Source organism: Pistacia vera, unplaced genomic scaffold (genome assembly GCF_008641045.1).
Source record: "Pistacia vera cultivar Batoury unplaced genomic scaffold, PisVer_v2 Contig223, whole genome shotgun sequence".
Classification (NCBI taxonomy): Eukaryota; Viridiplantae; Streptophyta; class Magnoliopsida; order Sapindales; family Anacardiaceae; genus Pistacia; species Pistacia vera.
Window position 1 is genome coordinate 841,420 of NW_022196028.1, and position 25,417 is coordinate 866,836.

A 25,417-nucleotide genomic window follows, 5' to 3' on the forward strand; every position below is an offset into this window, starting at 1 on the left:
ACAAACACTCTTCGTATTAGAATATTTGCTATTTGCAAAGAGATAACCAAGGCATCATGGTGCGGGGCTGCCAGGGTGGCTAGTTCGTCGTCTTCGAACTAGATGACTTGCTGAGTAGGCTTCTGTGTGGATGGATGGGAAGAATGAGCTTCCAGATGATAGCTTGCTCGGGTTTGTGAGGATAGTTGACTCTGCTAATTCTGAACCGCCTGATATCATGTTGCAGAATCCTTTTGGCTTTGGGTCAGGCGAAGGGGAGGATTGGTTCTTCTTGTCTCTGTTTTTTATTGTGCTTTTACCTTTTGTTAGAGTAGATGCCCTAGAGCCAATCAATTATTGTAGAATTGACTTTTTGTAATAATGTTTATTGATCAACAAAAGGCATCTTATACTATATCGCGTAAATCATCATTGTATGTATTGATATATGTCCTTAGAATGGTAGAACCGTGACGAGGGTATCAAGTGTTTCAAATCTTGATAGTGAGAACCCTATGAGCACGTATGGTGGTCATTCTAGAAACGTCTGTAGCCCCAATATTATTCTGAAGTAAGGGCACAAATAATACGGTAAGGCTATCATAGTGTTGGACGACCTTGTCAAAAGGCAGTGATTGATCTCACTTGTCAAGGTTGTTTGGTGGCAACCTAGTGCAACACATGGGTGCTTACTATAGGCAAGTTCGTTGGACTGACCCACCAGAGGATTCCATATGGATGGTAACCCCAGTGTCTATGGAACAAATCCTCTAACGAATGGTGGTGCATGTGATCCTTAGACTTGAGATCACCGCAGCGCCTTGTGCACCGATTGGTGTAGTTTGACACTAGCCTAACGCAGTTCTATTTAAAGCTGTCAATATTGTGGTGATTGGTTGTATCAAGGAGTGTATCAAGACTATGGTGAATAGACAGAGGATTCATCACTCCCGAGTACGGGAGAAGTTATCTCACGACGCAATTCAGTAAATGGCAATGACACTAAAATTGTGGCCACAGTGGGATTGAGTTGTTGCTCTATCCAGTTTATAATTCAGGTCATTGGTCCAGTAACTGAATACAAAATATCGAGAGTAACTGAGGTTGACACTATTTCTATGCCTCGGTCTCGTTGAGATAACATATGATGAAAGGATTGGATTGTACGGTAACCATATCGTTGACAAGCAACTACTCCATTGAATCCAAATCTATCGGGTGGCCATGATGCCTTGCTAGGGGCCAATCTTGGTTTGTGTGTAGTGAGGCGATTAATTGGTGTTAATCACGATACTATGCACTACCGGTATGATGAGAAGCCTATAGATCACACACATAGAAGATAATTTAAGAGTCAATGAAGGGCGTTTTCGTCTTTATAAGCAAAAGAGTATTTTGATAATTTCACAGTGCAATTAAATTTGCTAAAATCGTAGCCTTTATTTAATTTGATATTAAAATTAAATAAGTGAGATTACGTTTAAATATGTGTTCGCATATATTTAAATAAATTATCATTATTGTTAAATGTTAATATATATTATAAATATATATTAATTGAATTTAATTGAGATAATGATAAATTAAAATTAAAATATCTAAATAGGAATGTTTGGATACAAGGGGTGTTTGGGTTGGAGCCCAAGCCTATTCCATAAGGGAATAGGGCAATTACACTTGCACTATATAAGTGTAAGTTTTTTTTGTGAATGAGGATGAGAATTATTCATTCACTCATTTGATTCATTGAAAAAAAAGAAAACCACTCCAGCCCCTTGAAACACTCTCCACGCCAGATTGCATTTTTTGCTTGAATCAAATTACTTTGATTTTTCTTCTTGGTTCTTAAAGGCTAAAGAGGATCTAGCAAATCCCTCTTTAGTTCATTGAGGTTATCTTCGTGTGGACTACACCAGTTCGATCCTACACTTGGGTCGATAGCGAAATATGCTCAGAGACAAGTTGGAGGAGCCTCCAAACGTGCATATGATTTCTTAAACTCTAAACTGATTTTCTGCATATTCTTATTTTATATATAAACTATAAATTTGTGCCCTAATCTTGGTTCTAAGGAACGATCTATCATGTAAATTATTTTATTTTCCGCTGCCATAGATGATCGTTTCCTAAAACCTTTGTCGGTCAATAAGTCACAAAGATGTGATGTCTTAAGTAAGGCCACGACTTCCTATCTCAAAGCTATGCATTCAGCAGCATTATGCCTGTGGTCATGGTGGAATTCGCACCACTTGATAGTGTCTCTCTTGGCATCCGGTCTCAGTTTAGGTGGCCACTTAACTACTGGACCCATCCCCTTCATTACGGCAACCACTTGTGCTGACTCGACATTTAGGTTGTACTCAAGGACTAAGAACAAAGAAGAGCTGGGTTTATATGTAGGTCAAGCTGGCAGCCAATCATACAGTTTCCAGTTGTTTTTGTTGGAATTCCATGCTAAAGTCGAGTTATTTACTTCATACTGTCACGCATTTGGGTGCCTCTCACTACGGTTTTGTCAGTGTTCCTCATAGGATGTATGCCTTATCCGGTGTACCTCATCTTCTTCCCACCTTATCCAGATGATCGCTCGGGTCAGGGCATCCTCCATTGAATTGTAACCCAGCTTGGTGAGGTCTTTATAGAGTTCCCCGTCGGGAAGCATTCCTTTTCTAATAGCATCTACCGCGGGTTCAAGATGGGATTGATATCTTTTCTGTATTGAACCGACTAACATACTCATGCAACGGCTCTCCTCTTTTTTGATAAATCTTATGAGCCTATGAAGTTGTTAGAGAGGTTGGTGTATCATTAAAGGGTTGGGCTTGATAAACTAGAACCGAAGCTCTTGCACATGCATGCTTCCCTGAGGTCCCAAGGTATGGAGATGGCGAACATCCTCTGTTTGTTGAAGCTATATGATCGTCTGGATCAGTCGTTCCCTCATATGGTTTCACGTTTGGGATGGAAAATTTCTGGGACATCTTGACTAAGGCTATGGAGTCTACGAAGGGTGAGTCAACGTAACTATGGGGAAGGCTCTTCTTGGTTGGGATAGGTACTCCAGGTATGCGTCTCATCATAGCTTCCACATCAGCCAGCTTCTTTGCTAATATCTGCTCAAGAGGGGAAGTCGTGGACAAAAGGTTTGGGTCCATGGTTTGATGTTGTGTGTTTCTCTCATTCAGTCTGGTGGGGCGAGCTGAGTCATTATGGTAGGCCTTGTGGTTATCTTGTGTTTTTTGGACTCCATTCATTCCTTCATACCGAGTCATCCCAAGTGTTCCTATTCAGGTGCTTCCACCGACATTGATGGTTAAAGGTGTGGTTTCAGTGTCGTTCGACTCATTAGTATGAGCCAAGTGGAACGGTATCTAAAAGGATCGGTCAGTCAACCTGTGTAGGTAAGTCGAGCTAGAGGGGTCTTGGATATATTGTGGATCATTGAAGCCAAGGGATTGGTCAGGGTTGGTGATGTCTTGTAGTCGGTGGCTTGGGACAGCTGAGGTGATCTGGTCATAGGTAATTGAGGGATCGACTGATAGGGTGTGTGTTTGCATAGCTAAGCTTGTTGTATTTGTGGTGGTAGGTGATAGTCTATCTGTCATGGATGACTGAATCTGGGAAGACTGAGGGTCGGAAGCCGAGTTTCCAGGGTCTGGGGTCATTAGTGGTTGCATGGGGTTTACTGAGACACAGAAGCAGTTCTTGGGTATCTGATTGCATGGGAAATCAAGAGAGTAAAACTGGTTTACCTTTTCTCGTAAGCTTTGATTTTCAACCCGAATGTTATTATTCTTGGCCTCTAGAGCTGTGACTTTGTCGGCTTGTTGTTGCATTAGTGCTTAAAGAGCCTTAACTTTAGCTGTGAGATCTGTCGAGGTGGTATCTGTGTTTTCAGCCATTGCGTGACTCTTTGTAGAGCAGGATTTTGAACGTATGTCGATTGCCAGAGGCCCCACGGTGGGCGCCAAACTGTAAATGCTAAAATCTACGGTTGCAAAAGTAGGGTCCGATCCAGTGAGTTTGAGACCACTGGCAATTCATTGTACCTACAGAAAGAGCAAACAAGCATGGAGTTTACTTGGACACTGTGTGGTGTTTGCCGTAGGCACTCCGACGCTCAAGTCAGTAAGGCTGAATGAGGCAATTTAGTGAGGGTAAGGGAAGGAAAGGTTACCAGAGGTTGAGTGATAGACTAGAACCATGGCGTAGTAGGATAGCTCTCAAGAGTAAGAGCTTGGGTCTTGGTAGAAGATATTGAGGTTGAATGCCTAAACAGGGGTGCGACCTTTGTTTATATAGTAGTTGTTGGATCTTTGTATCTTGGTAGGACTCTGAATCCTTAAGGATTAAAGTCTCGTGAATAGGAAGGATCCTAATTCACTTACTTAATTGTAATAGAAGTCCTAATCTGGCTAAGATATAGAATCTTATGTGAATTAGGATAAAGTAAAACAGGAAGAACGTTACTTACCTTGGTTTGGAAGGCCTTGCCTTAGGTGGGCCATTGAAGTCATCCATTCTAGAAGAAAGTTGGATCTGGCGGTCACAGTTCGGCCCAAGTCATGAGCTCTGGTGCTTATCCAACCGAAATTGGATCACAATGCTTGGGCTGATGTAGTGGAACATTCTTGTTTGGCTTGATAAGGCTTGTATGATTTTAGACCCCCATAAGACACACGACAATCCCTTCTTCTTTATCCGTAATTCCAATGCGAACACGTAAAAAATCTATAACGCCCACATTGAGGTACGTAACTTAGTTATGCTTTAAGTCCCTTAGTTTTACTTGTTTCAAAGCAAAATATTGAAAAATTAGAATTTGTAGATTTCGCCGCGGCAAAGGAGTTTCGTCGCCACGACCTTGTACACACTGCCTAAATCGAGTTCTTAGAATTGCAGTCTTCGCCGTGGCAAGGAAGAAAGTTCGTCGCGGCAATGTACACTTTGCAATGGTTTGCCGAGGCAAAGAAAAAGCTTCGTAGGGGCAAAAAACTTGTTGGAATTTTTGAGAAAATTCTAGAAAACTTCCTTAAGGGCAAAATGGTCATTCCACCCTGAATTAGTTGAAAATGTAGGGAGTGAAAAGTAGTAGAATTTCATGGAAAAATGCAATGGAAATTAGGGTATTATTGTAACTGACTAAAGGGCAAAGATGGAATTTCATAGAAAGTACAAGGGCAAAATGGGAAAGCATAAGTAATAAATGAGATATTAAGGGTTCAAGAATGAAAACCCTACCATTCTCTACCCCTCACACGCCACTTTCATCCCCAAATTCTCTCAATTTCTTCATCAAATTTCCAAGGCAATTTAGAGAATTTTTGGTTGAATTTTGGTAGATATTCAATCCTAAGCATACAAAGGTAAGAATTCTTGCAATAAGATGTGAGAGTAATTTTTAAAGTGTTGAATTCTTATAGTTTATATGTTTAGGGTTTAGGAAGAAGAGGAAGTCTATCAAAAAGAGAGATTCTAGTGTGGAACTACCCAAGATCAAGGTAAGTAAATCCAACCTTTAAGCAATATTGAGTAGAGAATTTTCTTATATGTATTCATATGCTTGATTATTGAGAATTGATGATGGAATTGATGATGATCCATGTTTAGAATTCCACCATGAGGAGTGATGATTGTGTGTATAGAAATTGATGGAAGTTTGGATGAGTTAAGAAAGAATTTGAGTAGAGTTATGGAGTGTATTTTCCTGGCCAGGTTTGAAGTTGTTTTTAGGAAGCTTTGCTCGAAAATTTTGGTGGTTAGAGATTGTTATGGAAGTGTAATCACCTTAGTGCTTTATTTGTGCATACAAAGTGTTTGATGAAATTTCATAGAGAAGTGCATGTATGAGTATGTTGATTTATTATTTTGATATGAGTTTGTAGATGGTAGAGAAAGTAGAGAATGACATGTTTACATGCCATATTGCATTCTTGCATTTAATTATTTGAATTGAGAAAGAACAATAGGAAAGTCCATCTACATGCATACATGCATATAAGCACACTAAAGAATAAAGAGAAAGAAAGAAAAGTGCTAAAGAAAAGAAATTGAATACTAATTTCTAAAAGAAAGATAAGAGAAAAAAAGGTTGTTGCGATGGGGAATCCGTGAGTGACAAGAAGAAAAATATTCCCACATGTACGCCGCCTTCAGTGAGCGGCCTAAGAATAAGAAGAAGAATTTGTACAGTCAGTAAGAGTGCATGTGGATGAGGACTGTACCCAAAAGAATATACTTACATGCACGCTGCCTTTAGTGAGCGGCCTAAGAAGAAGAAGAATTTGTACAGTTCATAAGAAGTGCATGTAGATGAGGACTGTACTCACTCACACGGCCAGGGTTCCGAATCCATGCCTCAACCGAGTCCGATCGGTAGAGAATAAGAAAGAAAGAAGAGAATAGAAGGAGAAGAATAAGAAAGAAAGAATATAAAGAAAATAATAAAGAGAAAGAAAAGGAAGAATATAAAGAAAAGAAAGAATAGAAAGAAAAGAAAGAAACACAGAGAAGAAAGAAATTCAGAATATGAGCAACGGAGATAGAAGGGTAGCATAACGGATTTACTTACTAAGCAATTAGTGCTCACTCCGTTGATTTCTCTGTTTTTGCAAGAAATAGGTGAGAAGCGGTCGGATGGGATGTCGAGAGCGGAGGAGAATGGCACTACTGCCCACTGTTTTTGAGTTTATGTATATGACCCTTTTATTAATGTAAAGAAATTTTTGGGCACACTATTTTGTACTTAACTACATATATATTTTCTATGATATATTTAGTGACTTCATATTATATTTCTCAAAGTATACTAACTAGAAAGAGTTATTACAAAATCCATTTCTTTTTGTCAGCGATTCCAATTGTGCTGTAAATTTTTTACTTTATTGAAACTAGAAGAACACTTAATTAATTGTTTATAAGACAGGTGATTGGAAAGAGAAGCATTATCATGCATGACTATATCATCCATTTAATTTTCTATCTTCTAGATATCTTCTAGATTTGGCTTTGAAAGTACTCTTGTTGCTTCACAAAGCATTGATTTTTGTTTAGGGCTACTATCCCACACCTCCCCTGAGGTTTCAGCTTCAGTTACTCACAAGCTGAAGGTATGAAAAGTTAGCCATAACCTCCCTCCACATTTGGAGAATTATCCAATACCTCCCCTTATTGGCCTTAATTGATAAATTTCTTCCGTATAATTTATTTATTTAATCTTATGAGATTGATTAATATCAAACACATCTATTTTATTCCGACAGTATTAAAAAACCCTTGCCCATAGAAATATATTAGATTTCCATTTAAGTCTATTTGTTCTTTCCCATCATTTATCAATCTAAAAAAATATTATTTAATTCCTCCTACCTTATTGTTTTTGTAAAACATTAAAATGGTATAATAGTTTCCACATAATTTGTCATTTATTTATGAATTTTATTTTAATTATATTTTAAAGAAAAGACCTAATTTTACCAAAATTCATTTTTTAAATTTTTCTTTCCTTAAATGTTTGTTTAAATGTGTTATATAAATATGTAACCTTCATTGTAAGTTCAGGCCGATTTTTTGGATTTGTATATATTTTTATTGAAGGATTTAAGAAATTTGTTGAGTTAGTAAGTGATGGAAGGGTAAAATAGACATTTAATTTAAAAATTGGAAGGAAACAGAATATATCACTAACAATAAGGGTGTTTTTAATACTTTTAAACATAGTGGATGAGTGTGATATTAATTGATCTCATAGGGGGTAAATAGTAGACCAAACATAAGAAATTTATCAATTAAGGCCAATGAGGGGAGGTGTTAGACAATTCTTCAAATGTTAAGGAAGGTCAAAGATATTTTCTCACACCTTTGGGGTGTCTGTGACTAAAATTGAAACCTCAGGGGAGGTTGGGTAATTGTTTTTTCGTTTATCATGTTTCTTTGATATCTTAATAAAAAATTTAGATGTATGGATCCCATAAAACAATCATTCCTTATGTTTTCCATCTCCTTTCATTTTAATATTTATATCACTTTGTCTATTTTTATCTACACGTTTGTTTTAAGCCTTTTCCTTTCTAAATCCATACCAATTAAGATCTCTTTAAAAGACTAGTTTCTGATTGTTTAATCTTTAATTTTAATCATTCATTGCTTGACTATAAAAATAATTAACTTCACAAATATTGAGCAAGATAGTGCCGCAGCTCAAACCCACGTTATTTTCTTTGTTAAGGGGGTATAAATGTATTAGGGTTAAAATGGTAAAATCATATGCAGGCCCAATCAGTCCATGTTGTAATGAAAGGCCCATGAGACACTCCTAAACCCATACTGTAGAAAGGGCACAACAAGAAGTTCAGAAGCCAGAAATAGGGCAAAGGGTAAACCAAATTCAAACCTATTCTAGCCCACAATCAGTGGCCCAAAAGCCTAAACTTAGGCAGAAGGTCCAATGAGGGATAAAAGCCCAAAATAAGGCAAAATATAAATCAAAAGTAGGCCTGAGCTAGCCCAAAGCCCAAGAGACAGCTAAAGAACTAAGAGTTAGAGCTAGGTGGCGCAAGACTCCAAATGAACTCTCAAGCAATCAAAATGGTTTTCTTGAGAAGATCTTTAACTAGAGCAAAAATTCCCAAATAAAAATTAACCCAAGATCAAATTCCCAAATAGTTAGGCAAATTTACTTTGTGTAAACTAATAAGACTGGAAATCTTCTTTAATATATAAAGTAAGCTTGTAAATAGTTTTCATTAAATTGTTTCTAAAAGTTCACAAGCAATAATCTTTTGACAGATAAAGTTGGTAAAGTTTTCTACATTTTCTTGTTTCAATAAATTTGTGTTGTTATGCTTAAGAGTTGAAATGTTGAAAGGACGTTGAATATTCTCATTTGGACTAAGGGTGTTCAAAAGCGGTTAACCGAACCGCTTTCCTAAATCGAACTGATTTTTCATTTCAGAAATTTTCTTGAATCGAAACTAAATCGATTAACTGCTTTAAAAAAACTAGTTAACCGGTTTTCTCCTTAAATTGGATTAAACTTTTTTTTTTTTTTAATTTTCCTGAATTAAATTGTAAACATCAACAATACATATCCAAATAAAAATTAAACATTCATACATATCCATTGATCATAACTAACATTACATTAAAAATTGATTGTGTGATAAAGTTGGTAAAGTTTTCTACATTTTCTTGTTTCAATAAATTTGTGTTGTTATGCTTAAGAGTTGAGATGTTGAAAGGACGTCGAATACTCTCATTTGGACTAGGGGTGTTCAAAAGCGGTTAATCGGGGCCGGTTAACCGCTTTCTTAAACCGAACTGATTTTTCATTTCAGAAATTTTCTTGAATCGAAACTGAACCAGTTAACTGCTTTGAAAAAACCAGTTAACAGGTTTTTCCCTTAAATTGTAAACATCAACAATACATATCCAAATAAAAATTAAACATTTATACATATCCATTGACCACGACTAACATTACATTAAAAATTAATACAAATAAATTTAATTTTTATTTTATTTTAATATATAATATCTGTTAAGATTATTTTTTTATTTTAATTTAATATATATATACATTTTAGTAAACCGTTTAATAAAATCAGTTTCGGTTAACCGGTTTACATTTTCACCCAAACCAGAAACCGAACCTAAAATCCAGGTTTTTGAATTCTTTGAACCATAACCGAACCAGTTTTTCAGTTCAGTTTCTATATTTTTTTTTTAACACCCCTAATTTGGACATGATTAGCTTGTATGAGTTAACGGATTTTAATTCGCTGGCTGAGATTGATAGAAACTTTATTGTGAAATGTACACTTTTATCTAATTTGATCTATATGTTTTCTTTTTAAATCAAAGATTGTAATTGGTGTTGGTCTTGATTGAAATTGGATGCTTTTGAAGATTGTCTTTAAAAATGAAGATATTGCTTGTAATTGTATAGTGAATGAAACTTTTCTTAGATCTAAAAATGCGAAAACTTAGAGTTTATTCCAATATAGAGTTTTACATCAATCATTGATTACAATGATGATTGTATTGATTCTAGATTTAGATCTTGATCTATGATAATATTTTTCTTTTGGATAAATAAGATCAACATAGATCATATTAAAGCACAACTAAATCATAATATTCAAATAGTTTACTAGCCACTTCTTTTTGGTTGAGGCGGGCTAAGAAAACTATATACAATAACCAGTTACGAAGAAGATAATATCATCATCAGCTAGAACGGCTGCCAGCAAAATATGCTAATGGTCCAACAATAGCAGCATTGATATATGTGGCTGGTTCTGAGTGACTATAGTCACCACGATCATCTGGGTACTCGTCATTTTGATTTGGACCACCCACAATGGCTCCAACTAAAATGTTAGGGTTAGGGCTCGATGAGTAAAAGAATGGTTGGAAACCCTCATCACAACCTATGTTTTGTGGGTGATTTGAAACAGAAGGCAAAGAAGACCCTCTATGATGAATTCTCCCTGGAAAATTTGGTCCAAATCCAACCATGTAAGACATTTTAATTGGGTTCACACCTAATATGTAGTCCACCTGAAATCCCCAAGATAAAAAATTGATCGATGAAAAGAAATCAAGAAACAATTATGAAGATGAGTTAATGAATTAAGCAACTTGCCTGTCTTTTTGCAAGGTTTATCAAGTGATTTGGGGTGACCACATAATTGCCACAGTCAAAATTGTGCTGTGTGGCTGTCATGTGCTTAGCATAAGTGGTAAGAAGAAATGTTATGGATGTAACGTATTGTAGATTACTTTCAGGTAGCTTAAACATGAGCCCACCTGCATTTCAATTAATACAACTCAGTAAATTATTAAATCCACCTTCTAAAAGATAATTATATTTGCACACATATATAATTAATGGCGTGAAATTTTATAAGTTTACCTTGTGTGTATTGAGTAGATGTCATCGGCGAGTTGGGTAAAATCTTGCACATGAAATTTTCGGCTTCTTGTCTATATTGCTCAAAATTTGTATCCTTGTTCAGTAAAGCTCGCTGGAAAATATAATCAAACAAAAATTGAATTAAAAAAAAAATAAAAAAAAATAAAAAATTTTTAAAGGACTTGATAAAGTGAAAATTTACCCTTGCCAGGAGAACATGAGCTCCAGCATATTTGTTGTCCCAGCTGAATATGTCAGTGCCACTATCATCTCCTACGGATTTCAGGAAATTGAAATAAGTTACATCATTTGTTGCGCTAAAAAGCCATGCAGCTCCCCACATAAGCTCATCCTGTAAACATATGCACATAAATAAATTAAGGGTATATTCAATATTCATCTCCCATTTAGTTTGCTATTATCACAAGTACATTAATCACTCTACCAAAAAAAAAACCATCTTTTATATAATGATATAATATAACTTTTGCAAGGTCTTTAACAAGTTTTAAGTAAGATTTTTTATGAGTTTTCAATATTTTATAAAGAAATTTAAAACATTCCAAATTGTTAGATCTGTCTCTGGGTCAGGGCCAGACTTTCAAACTTGGGAGCCCATTATTTGAAAGCCCACAACTAAGGGGTCAACAAAGGAAATTCAATTTCAGTATTGAAATTATAAACAATATTATTCAATTTTAAAAACTAATTTGAGGGCCCTCTTGGCCGTTGAGTAGATTCGTCATAAATTCATAATCTACTTGTACTTTATGCAAATCCCAAGTAAAGTGAACTATAATTCCCTATAAACAATTCGACAAAATCATGCCTTAATTCTCATTCTTTATAAAACCCAACCCACAACATAAATTAATAAACTTTAGTAATTCCATCGGAGATTGGAAAAAATTAAAATAAAATAAAAGAATAAACATGCCTCAAACTTACAGTATATCCGGAATATGAACAATAAAAAGGGCAAACGACAGATCCGAGAGAGTCACTATAAGCACCACGATATTGCATTGCAAATTGCATAACTTTCTTGGCTGTTCTTAGCAACAAATTTGAATATTTTAGATCAACTGTACTGAACACCATGGAGGCTGCCGCCAATGCCGCTGCGGTCTCTCCTGCCACGTCCGAGCCAGGGTTGCTCTGTGAAACCGAGTACACGGACCTCACTGTGTCCATGTCTTCAGGTCTTTCCCAGCACTTGTGGTCAACATTGGGATCACCCACGCCAACGTAGAGCTTGCCAGGGGTGGCTGTGGCACATTTTAGAAGGTAGTCTGTGGCCCAACGAATGGATGTTCTAGCGTTTGAGAGTTGTGAGCCCAAATTTTTGCCGTATTCAAGTGTGCTCCAGGAGAGCATTGTGGTTGTGAAGGCCATTGGGAAGTTGAATTTTACGTTGTCTCCAGCATCGTAGTAGCCTCCAGTTAAATCCACCTGAAGGAAAAAAAAAAATTGTAAATAAAAACACTATGTTACACTCGGAAAGTAAGAAACATTCCATATAACCAAAGTGAAAAAAATTAAACAACGCTTATCAAACACATTTTAAGAAGATTTTGTACTTTGTAGTCTAATAACCACACGTGTCAATTGGAGGGAAAAAGAAGCATGAAAATCATGGACAACGAACCACCAGAAGGAAACAAAAGGAAAATTTGAAGTTACAAAGTGAGCTCTACTCGACCAGCAATACAAATGTTGCAACCATCATTCTCAGTTCAACAAACAGAAATTCACTCTTAAAATTTAAATAAATCAAAGAAAAAATATTCAAAAAAAGAATGACAAAGAAGAGTATACTTGGGCAAGCTTGCCATCTGAGAGGCCGGAGTTGGATCTCCAAGTGATTTGTTGAGTCTTGGGGAGTCTGCCTGACCTCTGGCCTTGAAAAAACAACAAAGATTTTGCAAGAGCCTCTCCATAATTAGGGTTACCATGGACATTTTCCATGAAAAACAAAAGAAAGACGCAGCAGCAAGCCAAAGAAGCTCCCCTTCTCGTCGCCATATTTTGGTATTTGCAAAAATGCCAAATGGGTTTATTCTGAAGAATTAGTTTATGGTTTAGTTTCAACAATGAGAGACGTTTATATAGGAGAAAGAGCTCAAGCTCGGAGAAATGTATAAAAGCTTGGCTATTCAATATTAATAAAAGCATACAATGTATAGGTTCAATATATTCTATTCAAGGAAATAGAATATATGGAAAGATAATCATCCTATTAATAAAATTAATCAAAACTATAAATAAAATTAATCAAAACTATAAGGAAAAAAATATATTGTACAAATCATGATAATAAGGGAATAAAATCAGTTTATTCCTTAATAAAGCTAAGTGTTAATATTATACCGCAATATTAGGCTTTTGCTTACTGCATGAGTAATTTGTTATTAATTATTAAATATTGCCGATTTGATATGTTCAACAGCGTGGCCAACATTTTAGGGTTTATAATGATGAAAATTACGTTAGTCCATGCAATGTAATAATGTATGTAGAAAACAAAAGTTTTTATTCATTTGAGTTGACTCAGCTGCTTGATTCTCAATTTTATTTTCTTTTGATTCCCAAGTTAGTTGTTATCTTTTTCCATTTATTTTTTCTAATTATAGATATATAATCTTGCTAATAAAGCTTTACTTTTATTCCCAATATAAATTCTTGATTTTACCTCTTTCATGGTAACTCAGTTGAAAGAGTTAACTCGAATGCTAGCGACTTTCTTCTGATACTGAAGTCTTACGATTAGGGATGGGCACAAAGCCTGTCCCCGTGGATTTTCCCTGAATTATTCGGGTTTTGGGCCAGGATCGGGCCTAAGATTAGCCCCGGAATTCAGGGCCAGGATAGGTCTTGCCCCAGCCCCATTTTGCCTCGGCCCCGAAATCCCCAGCCCAGCCCAGCCCGTATATATATATTAATTTTAATAATTAAAAATCAATCAATCATACATATATTAATTTTAATATTTGAAAATATATCATATATACCTATAATAATTTTAATATTTGAAAATCAATCATATATACCTATCTATGTAATATATTATTTGTTGTTTTGATTGATTGTAATGAATCAATAAATCATTATAATTTTTTTTTTTTTTTTTTGTCCCTCATTGAATCATTATTTCAATTGTATTACATAATTGCCTATGTTATATTGTGATGGCTATTTATTTAAAATTTATTATAATATTGAAAGCTTTTCTGTATATTTGTCTATTGAGTAAAGAGTTACACGAATTTCTCTTATAGAGGAGAACACATCAAATCAGTAAAATAACCAAAGAATAAAAATAGAAAACTAACTAAAAATTAGCTATCTAGCTGTACTAGCTGATTCCTAATTTACAGCTATCTAGCTGTACTAGCTAATTCCTAATTTGACTTATTCTCATTTACAACTAATAATTCTCTATAATTACAAATATTTCTTTCCTTTTCTACACTCCCCCTCAAGCTGGTTTGAAGATATCCTCCATAACCAGCTTGCCAATTAGCTTGTTGAATTGCCCAATAGGAAGCCCCTTAGTAAGCACATCTGCGACTTGTTGAGTAGTGGGAATGTAAGGCATACAGATCAATCCTTTCCCTAGTTTTTACTTGATGAAGTGTTTGTCGACCTCCACATGCTTTGTTCTATCATGAAGCACTGGATTATGAGCAATTGAAATGGCAACTTTATTGTCACAATACACTTTCATGGGTAGTGGATCAGAAACATTCTTCCAAGAGTCTCTTAATCCACAACAACTCACAAATCCCATGAGCAACTGATCTAAACTCAGCTTCTGCGTTGCTTCTCGCCACCACATTATGCTTCTTACTTTGCCATGTAACAAGATTGCCACCAATGAACGTGCAATAGCCAAAAGTTGATCGTCTATCAATAACATTTCCAGCCCAATCCGCATCAATATAGGCTTCAACTTGCAAGTGCCCACGATTCTTGAATAACAAACCTCTTCCAGGAGTCCCTTTCAAATACCTGAGAATTCTATAGACTGCATTGAAATGTTCTTGTCCAGGCGAATGCATAAACTGACTAACCATGCTAACTGCAAATGCTATATCTGGACGAGTATACGACAAGTAAATCAGTTTTCCAACAAGTCTCTGGTATTGTTCTCTGTCCAGGACTTCTTCAGGTTTAGGAGGCTGTAATTTGAGGTTAAGCTCAATAGGTGTTTCTGTTGGTTTACACCCTAGCAAGCCTATTTCATTAAGCAAATCAAGGACATATTTACGTTGATTCACAAATATACTTCTTTGGATCTAGCAAACTCCATCCCAAGAAAGTATTTCAATGTCCATAAATCCTTGATCTCGAAGTCGGCTGCAAGTCTCTTCTTCAGTCTTTCTAGTTCTTCATTGTCATCACCTGTCATTACTATATCATCCACATAAACAATTAGAATAGCAACTCTACCTTCTCTACCATGTTTATAGAACATAGTATGATCAGCTAGGCTTTGACAATAGCCACAATTCTTCACCGATTTCCCAAATCTCTCAAACCAAACTCTAGGGGACTGCTTGAGGCCATATAACGACTTCTTCAGTCTACAGACTTTCTTTGATCCCAAATTTTTCTCAAAACTGGGTGGAAAACTTATAAAAACCTCTTCCTCAAGATCACCATTTAAAAAGACATTTTTTACATCCAATTGGTGTAATGGCCAGTTCAAATTTACAGCCATAGATACTAGAATTCTAATAGAGTTTATCTTGGCTATTGGAGCAAAGGTCTCCTGATAATCAATCCCATAGGTTTGAGTGAACCCCTTAGCTACTAATCTTGCCTTATACCTTTCTATGCTACCATCCGCTTTACACTTCACAATAAAGACCCATTTGCAAACTATAGTCTACTTCTCCTTAGGCAAGTCAACTATCTCCCAAGTACCACTTCTCCTAAGAGCATTCATCTCTTCCATCACTGCTAATTTCCATTTTGGATCACCAAGAGCTTCCTGAATGTTTCTTGGGACAAACAAGTGTGAGATTTTTAAGGTAAATGCCCTATGAGTGTGAGAAAGTTTGTCATAAGAAAGATATTGAGCAACGGGATATATAGGATTCTAGTGCGATTTCAGATTCCTTTTCTAATAGCAATGGGAATATTAAGGTCTGATGATTCTTTGCTAGGGAAAATGATGGGAACTAAAGATGAGTTAGGATCGAACATGCTTGTGATATTTGCAGGTCCAATCCCCGAGGGTTGTGATTGATCATTACCAAGAGTAACTTGCTGCCTTTGACTCTTTTGATGATGTTTTCTCTGAGTACAAACCAGAAGCTCAGTGTTAGAATTATTTTGATTCGGCTGTAGTAGTGATTCTCCCCCTGTTTCAGATACAATAATGTTTGGCATTATATTACCAGAACTTCCTTCATTGTTCTCACATTGTTCCTGACTTTGAAGGCAGGAAATGGTAGGAAGAGAGGAATGAGGTATAGTAGTCAAAATTACTTTTGGTAAAGGATTTGGAGATAAATCCAAAAAAATTTCTTCCATTACCTCAGTCTCCCCCTAAAGAGAACTTTTGTGAAAGTAGGATTTATTTTCAAAAAATGAGACATCCATACTCACATAAATTTTCCTTGTTTAAGGATTATAGCACTTATATCCCTTTTTTATTGGAGGCATACCCTATGAACACACATTTTTCTGCCCTTAGATCAAGTTTGGACTGAGTGTTATTAGGTATACGAACAAAGATAGTACAGCCAAAAACCTTTAAAGGTAAATCTAATTGCACTCTAGAGAAGGGAAAACGTTTTTTAAAACATTCTAGAGGTGTGCTATATTTTAAAACACGTGTAGGCATTCTGTTAATTAAATAAGTTGTTGTTAAAACCACTTCTCCCCAAAGATATTTTGGAATATTCATTGAAAACATTATAGCATGTGTTACTTCAAGTAAATGATTATTTTTTCTTTCAGCAATCCCATTTTGCTGAGGAGTATCGACACAAGTGGACTGGTGATGAATACCTTTTTCTTTCAAAATTTTTTCCAAAATGCCTTTATAGTGTTCAATCCCATTATCATTGTGAAGAACCCTAATTTTCTTTTGAAATTGAGTTTCAACCGTTGTGTAAAAATCTTTAAAAAAATTTCCAACTTCGAATTTTTCACTTATTAAGTAAACCCAACATAGCGGTGTGATCATCTATGATGTGACAAACCATTTTTTCTTTGAAATAGTAATGACTCTTGAAGGTCCCCAAACATCACTATGTATTAAATAAAATGATTTTGAAGGAATATAAGGTTTTGGCAAAGAAGTAGTACGATGACTTTTAGATAAGCAACAACTTTCACCATAAAATGATGAAAAATCCAAACCCTTAAATAAAGTAGGAAACAAATGTTTAAGATAAGGAAAGCTAGGATGTCCCAGTCTTAAATGCCGAAGCACTATTTGTTCATAAGCAGAATTAGAATTAAACTACTAAGGCCCTAAGCCTTTTTATTCCCAGAGAAATCATCATCAAAGTAGTAAAGGCCACCAATCAACTTAGCACTGCCAATCTTCTTCCCCGAGGTCTGGTCCTAAAATTCATAGTAAGAATCACAAAAAATCACTCGACAATTAGAATCTTTAGTTATTTTACTCACAGACAAAAGATTACAAGCTACCTTGGGAACATGGTGAACAGAATTAAGGTTTAGTTCTTCAGATAATTTAATCAAACCTTTCCCTGCTATTGATGAGAAAGTACCCCACAGAATTTAAAAAAAACTTTTAGGATGGCTCTGATAACATGAAAGCTTTTCTGTATATTTGTCTATTGAGTAAAGAGTTACACGGATTTCTCTTATAGAGGAGAATACATCAAATCAGGAAAATAACCAAAGAATAAAAGCAGGAAACTGACTAAAAATTAGCTATCTAGCTTTACTAGCTAATTCCTAATTTATAGCTATCTAGCTGTACTAGCTAATTCCTAATTTGACGTATTCTCATTTACAACTAATAATTCTCTATAATTACAAATATTTCTTTCCTTTTCTACAAATATATATGGTAGTTATTTATTTAAAATTTATTATAATATATATGTATAATGTATCATATGTAATACATTATATATTAAAGAGACATTATATATGTTAATACTTATTACTTAATACAATAATACATAATATTATACTGTTAATATGTAATATATTTATATATATGTATAATGTATTATAATTATCATTTTGATATTTAGATTCATTATAATCATTAATCAGGGGCGGATCCAACACTTGTTGAGAGTGGGCATTTTAATAAAAAAATACTAATATGTATAATTTCTAGATTTTGGCCTACCCTAACAGAAATCTTTGGATTCGCTATTGATTATAATAAATGTATAAATCATTATAATTCTTTTTAATCATTATATTTTATAAATAAAGTTCTTGACACCTTATGGAGTAATGGAGTATGGACCAAGACCTTGTCCTTCGTTTTCAATGAATTTCAAATTTTCAATTCCATCTTTCCATTACATAATTACCATTTTCCCTTGTTATGTTTTCATAATAACAATTTTGTCCTTCCTTTATAAACACAAATTATGCCTAAATCCATTCAACTCACGAGGGACCCAAGTAATCAAAGTTTGAAAGTGAAACCCTGAATACCCAATCTTGAAAAAAGTTGATGCCTGGTGTGCCTCTTCTCTTCATCGTCAAACCTTTACCGAAAATCCTGAATATACCGCCTCTTCGCCGATTTCGGCCTCCACGTTTAATCGGTGGCTCTTTACCTCTTCTTTCTCCATGCCTTTTGCATTAAGAACTCAAGATTCAAGAAAAATAGGTTTGTTTTCCTTTAAAGTGTCAGGCTTTCATCAGTTTTGGTTCATATGAGTGAAGATTTTATGTGCCATTTAGATTGTTTGATTGACTTATGCACTGTAGTTAGACTGGAAGATTTTGTGTGGGGTTTAAGGGTTTAGATTAATTGAGTTATGTTTAAAGATTTTATGTGGGGTTTAAAGGTTTAGATTGGTTCATGTGATGTGATTGAAGATTTTATGTGCTTGAAAATTTAGTAATTGCAGTTTATGTTTGCACCTGCTATGCAGTGTGTAAAGTGCAAAGTGCAAACTGCAGAGGAGTTCGCACAAGCAAACTGCAATGTAGTTTATGTTTGCACTTGCACTGCAGTTTGCCTTTTCATCTGGCAAAGTGCAAACTGCACTGCAGTTTGCTTGTGCAAAGTGCAAACTGCACTACAGTTTGCTTTTGCATCTGTTGTGTAGCTTGCACGTGCAAAGTGCAAACTGCAATGTAGTTTTCTTTTGCATCTGCTGTACAGTTTGCACATGTAAAGTGCACTACAGTTCACACTTGTTTTAACATGTTTATTTATTTATTTTTTTTTTGCAATTGCAATTTTTTTTTAACAAATGTGTAAACTGCTATAGGGGTTTTTTTACAGTTATTTTTTAACATTTTTATTCTTTTGTGGGTGTTATCTGCAGGTTATTAATAGGTTACATTACACAATGTCAACATTGACCAAAAGAAAGGGTTTAGAAGAGGATGTGAATCGATTTTCTTAAGCATCCAAAAAATTATCTATTGCGAGTTCCCACATGAATATTCCACCCGATGGGAATGACGAAGAACAATCTATAGCTCAGGGAACTAGCATACCAATCACGACTGATAACCCTGGTTCAACCCTTCCCCTGCTTCCCCCAGAGGAAACTTATGTCACTGGAACTGGAAGGCCTAGGTTAGTTGTATGGCAACATTTCAAAAAAGTCTCAGTTGATAGGAAGGAAAAGGCGGAGTGTAATTACTATCATCGACAGCTCGTCGGTGGTTCTAAAAACGGAACAAGGCATTTGCATGATCATTATAAAATTTGTGCAAGGCGAAAGAATCAAGATGTATCACAAATGATGCTTGCGAGGATGCAAAAACAAGATTCCATAAATACATTAAGCAATTATCATTTAGATCAACAGGTAGGGAGAGATGATCTTGCTAATATGATTATTCTTCATGAGTATCCGTTGAGCATGGTTGACGATCTAGGGTTTAGAAAATTCTGCAACACTATTTCACCCTCCTTCAATATTATCTCTAGGATAACTATTGAGAGGGACATTATGAAGATGTATAGGGATGGGCACAAAGCCCAGACCCGCAAGGGCCTGCCCCGACCAAGCCCGAACGGGTGGATTTTTCCCGAATCATTAGGGCTTTGGGCCAAGATCGGGCCTAAGATTAGCCCTGGAATTCGAGGCCAGGATAGGTCTTGCCCCGGCTTGAAAATCAATCATATATACCTATAATAATTTTAATATTTGAAAATCAATTATACATTATACAATGACAAATTATAGTTGTGTAAGTATTTTATGAAACTATATACAAATAGGTAATAAATAAAACTAGATTAAATATAATAAATCATTATAAATATTTGTAATATACATATTATACATAATATGTTAATGCTATGAAACAAAAATTATACATTCAATATTATATATTATACATTATATATGGTATACATATGACATTATATATTATATATTATATATGGTATATACTATATAAGTATAATGTATATAACATATATATGTTGTACATTATAATTTATACATTATATGCTATTATCTATAATATATATGTAATATATTATTTGTTGTTTTGATTGATTATAATGAATCAATAAATCATTATAATTTATTTTTTTGTCCCTCACTGAATCATTATTTCAATTCTATTACCTAATTGGCTATGTTATATTGTGATAGCTATTTATTTAGAATTTATTATAATATATATGGTAGTTATTTATTTAAAATTTATTATAATATATATTTATAATGTATCATATGTAATACATTATATATTAAAGAGACATTATATATGTTGTATGATTTTAGACCCCACAAGACACACACAATCCTTTCTTCTTTATCCGTAATTCCAATGCGACACAAAAAAATCTATAAGCCCACATTGAGGTATACTTAGTTATGCTTTAAGTCCCTTAGTTTTACTTGTTTCAAAGAAAATTTGAAAATTAGAATTTGTGATTTCGCCGCGGCAAAGGAGTTTCGTCGCCACGACCTTGTACACACTGCCTAAATCAGTTCTTAGAATTGCAGTCTTCGCCGTGGAAGGAAGAAAGTCGTCGCGGCAATGTCACTTTGCAATGGTTTGCCGAGGCAAGAAAAAGCTTCGTAGGGGCAAAAAACTTTTTGGAATTTTTGAGAAAATTCTAGAAAACTTCCTTAAGGGCAAAATGGTCATTCCACCCTGAATTAGTTGAAAATTAGGGAGTGAAAAGTATTAGATTTCATGGAAAATGCAATGGAAATAGGGTATTATTGTAACTGACTAAAGGGCAAAGATGGAATTTCATAGAAGTACAAGGCAAAATGGGAAGCATAAGTATAAATGAGATATTAAGGGTTCAAGAATGAAAACCCTACCATTCTCTACCCCTCACACGCCACTTTCATCCCCAATTCTCTCAATTTCTTCATCAATTTCCAGGCAATTTAGAGAATTTTTTGGTTGAATTTTGGTAGATATCAATCCTAAGCATACAAGGTAAGATTCTTGCAATAAATTGAGAGTAATTTTTAAAGTGTTGAATTCTTATAGTTTATAGTTAGGGTTTAGAAGAAGAGGAAGTCTATCAAAGAGAGATATTCTAGTGTGGAACTACCCAAGATCAAGGTAGTAAATCCAACCTTTAAGCAATATTGAGTGAGAATTTTCTTATATGTATTCATATGCTTGATTATTGAGAATTGATGATGGAATTGATGATGATCCAGGTTTAGAATTCCACCATGAGGAGTGATGATTGTGTGTATAGAAATTGATGGAAGTTGGATGAGTTAAGAAAGAATTTGAGTAGAGTTATGGAGTGTATTTCCTGGCCAGTTGGAAGTTGTTTTTAGGAAGCTTTGCTCGAAAATTTTGGTGTTAGAGATTGTTATGGATGTACACCTTAGTGCTTTATTTGTGCATACAAAGTGTTTGATGAAATTTCATAGAGAAGTCATGTATAGTATGTTGTTTATTATTTTGATATGAGTTTTTAGATGGTGAGAAAGTAGAGAATGCATGTTTACATGCCATTTGCATTCTTGCATTTAATTATTTGAATTGAAAAGAACAATAGGAAAGTCCACTACATGCATACATGCATATAAGCACACTAAGAATAGAGAGAAAGAAAAGTGCTAAAGAAAGAAATTGAATACTAATTTCTAAAAGAAATAAGAGAAAAAAAGGTTGTTGCGATGGGAATCCGTGAGTGACAAGAAGAAAAATATTCCCACATGTACGCCGCCTTCAGTGAGCGGCCTAGAATAGAAGAAGAATTTGTACAGTCAGTAAGAGTGCATGTGGATGAGGACTGTACCCAAAGAATATACTTACATGCACGCTGCCTTTAGTGAGCGGCCTAAAAGAAGAAGATTTGTACAGTTCATGAAGTGCATGTAGATGAGTGTACTCACTCACACGGCCAGGTTCCGAATCCATGCCTCAACCGAGTCCGATCGTAGAGAATAAGAAAGAAGAGAATAGAAGGAGAAGAATAAGAAGAAAGAATATAAAGAAAATAATAAAGAGAAGAAAGAGATATAAAGAAAGAAAGAATAAAAGAAAAAGAAAGAAACACAGAGAAGAAAGAATTCAATATGAGCAACGGAGATAGAAGGGTAGCATAACGGATTTACTTACTAAGCAATTAGTGCTCACTCCGTTGATTTCTCTGTTTGCAAGAAAGGTAGAAGCGGTCGGATGGGATGTCGAGAGCGAGGAGAATGGCACTACTGCCCACTGTTTTTGAGTTTATGTATATGACCCTTTTATTAATGAAAGAAATTTTTGGGCACACTATTTTGTACTTAACTACATATATATTTTCTATGATAATTTAGTGACTTCATATATATTTCTCAAGTATACTAACTAGAAAGAGTTTTACAAAATCCATTTCTTTTTTGTCGCGATTCCAATTGTGCTGTAAATTTTTTACTTTATTGAACTAGAAGAACACTTAATTAATTGTTTATAGACAGGTGATTGGAAAGAGAAGCATTATCATGCCTATATCATCCTTTAATTTTCTATCTTCTAGATATCTTCTAGATTGGCTTTGAAAGTACTCTTGTTGCTTCACAAAGCATTGATTTTTGTTTAGGGCTACTATCCCACACCTCCCTGAGGTTTCAGCTTCAGTTACTCAAGCTGAAGGTATGAAAAGTTAGCCATACCTCCTCCACATTTGGAGAATTATCCATACCTCCCTTATTGGCCTTAATTGATAAATTTCTTCCGTATAATTTATTTTTTAATCTTATGAGATTGATTAATATCAAACTCTTTTTATTCCGACAGTATTAAAAAACCCTTGCCCATAGAAATATATTAGATTTCCATTTAAGTCTATTTGTTCTTTCCCATCATTTTCAATCTAAAAAAATATTATTTATTCCTCCTACCTTATTGTTTTTTAAACATTAAAATGGTATAATAGTTTCCACATAATTTGTCATTTATTTATGAATTTTATTTTAATTTATTTTAAAGAAAAGACTAATTTTACCAAAATTCATTTTTTAAATTTTTCTTTCCTTAAATGTTTGTTTAAATGTGTTATATAAATATGTAACCTTCATTGAAGTTCAGGCCGATTTTTGGATTTGTATATATTTTTATTGAAGGATTTAAGAAATTTGTTGAGTTAGTAAGTGATGGAAGGGTAAAATAGACATTTAATTTAAAATTGGAAGGAAACAGAATATATCACTAACATAAGGGTGTTTTTTAATACTTTAAACATAGTGGATGAGTGTGATATTAATTGATCCATAGGGGTAAATAGTAGACCAAACATAAGAAATTTATCAATTAAGGCCATGAGGGGAGGTGTTAGACAATTCTTCAAATGTTAAGGAAGGTCAAAGATATTTTCTCACACCTTTGGGTGTCTGTGACTAAAATTGAAACCTCAGGGGGGGTTGGGTAATAGTTTTTTTGTTTATCATGTTTCTTTGATATCTTAATAAAAATTTAGATGTATGGATCCCATAAAACAATCATTCTTCTGTTGTTTCCATCTCCTTTCATTTAATATTTATATCACTTTGTCTATTTTTATCTACACATTTGTTTTAAGCCTTTTCCTTTCTAAATCCATACCAATTAAGATCTCTTTAAAAGACTAGTTTCTGATTGTTTAATCTTTAATTTTAATCTTCATCACTTGACTATAAAATAATTAACTTCACAAATATTGAGCAAGATAGTCCCGCAGATCAAGCCCCCGTTATTTTCTTGTTGGTAGGGGTATAAATGCATTAGGGTTAAAATGGTAAAATCATATGGACGCCCAATCAGTCCATGTTGTATGAAAGGCCCATGAGACACTCCTAAACCCATACTGTAGAAAGGGCACAACAAGAAGTTCAGAAGCCTGAAATAGGGCAAAGGGTAAACCAAATTCAAACCTATTCTAGCCCACAATCGTGGCCCAAAAGCCTAAACTTAGGCAGAAGGTCCATGAGGATAAAGCCCAAATAAGGCAAAATATAATCAAAAGTAGGCCTGAGCTAGCCCAAAGCCCAAGAGACAGCTAAAGAACTAAATTAGAGCTAGGTGGCGCAAGACTCCAAATGAACTTCCAAGCAATCAAAATGGTTTTCTTGAGAAGATCTTTAACTAGAGCAAAAATTCCCAATAAAAATTAAACCAGATCAAATTCCCAAATAGTTAGGCAAATTTACTTTGTGAAACTAATAGACTGGAAATCTTTCTTTAATATATAAAGTAAGCTTGTAAATAGTTTTCATTAATTGTTTCTAAAAGTTCACAAGCAATAATCTTTTGACAGATAAAGTTGTAAAGTTTTCTACATTTTCTTGTTTCAATAAATTTGTGTTGTTATGCTTAAGAGTTGAAATGTTGAAAGGACGTTGAATATTCTCATTTGACTAAGGGTGTTCAAAAGCGGTTAACCGACCGCTTTCCTAAATCGAACTGATTTTCATTTCAGAAATTTTCTTGAATCGAAACTAAATCGATTAACTGCTTTAAAAAACTAGTTAACCGGTTTTCCCTTAAATTGGATTAACTTTTTTTTTTTTTTAATTTTCCTGAATTAAATTGTAAACATCAACAATACATATCCAAATAAAAATTAAACATTCATACATATCCATTGATCATAACTAACATTACATTAAAAATTGATTGTGTGATAGTTGGTAAAGTTTTCTACATTTTCTTGTTTCAATAAATTTGTGTTGTTATGCTTAAGAGTTGAGATGTTGAAAGGACGTCGAATACTCTCATTTGGACTAGGGGTTTTCAGCGGTTAATCGGGGCCGGTTAACCGCTTTCTTAAACCGAACTGATTTTTCATTTAGAAATTTTCTTGAATCACACTGAACCAGTTAACTGCTTTGAAAAAACCGTTAACAGGTTTTTCCCTTAAATTGTAAACATCAC

The 25,417-nt window shown here is 34.5% G+C and overlaps 1 protein-coding gene across 1 annotated transcript; it reads right to left on the bottom strand.

The window, feature by feature from the left end:
* Window positions 1-10,206: 10,206 nt before the first annotated feature.
* Window positions 10,207-12,950, bottom strand: LOC116130611 (endoglucanase 9-like). The gene is made up of 6 exons (XM_031416333.1): window positions 12,713-12,950; window positions 11,843-12,346; window positions 11,097-11,246; window positions 10,895-11,006; window positions 10,625-10,788; window positions 10,207-10,539 (listed from the first exon to the last, which is right to left on the bottom strand). The coding sequence occupies exons 1-6, from the start codon at window positions 12,917-12,919 to the stop codon at window positions 10,207-10,209; spliced, it is 1,470 nt and encodes a 489-aa protein (XP_031272193.1). The 5' UTR covers window positions 12,920-12,950.
* Between the last annotated feature and the right edge of the window lie 12,467 nt (window positions 12,951-25,417).

Coding starts and splice junctions, on each gene's coding strand:
- LOC116130611 (XM_031416333.1), bottom strand. CDS start 12,919: ATGGCGACGAGAAGGGGAGCTTCTTTGGCTTGCTGCTGCGTCTTTCTT. Junction 10,789..10,894: donor ATCTACTCAATACACACAAG/GTAAACTTATAA, acceptor ATTGAAATGCAG/GTGGGCTCATGTTTAAGCTA. Junction 10,540..10,624: donor TAAACCTTGCAAAAAGACAG/GCAAGTTGCTTA, acceptor TGGGGATTTCAG/GTGGACTACATATTAGGTGT.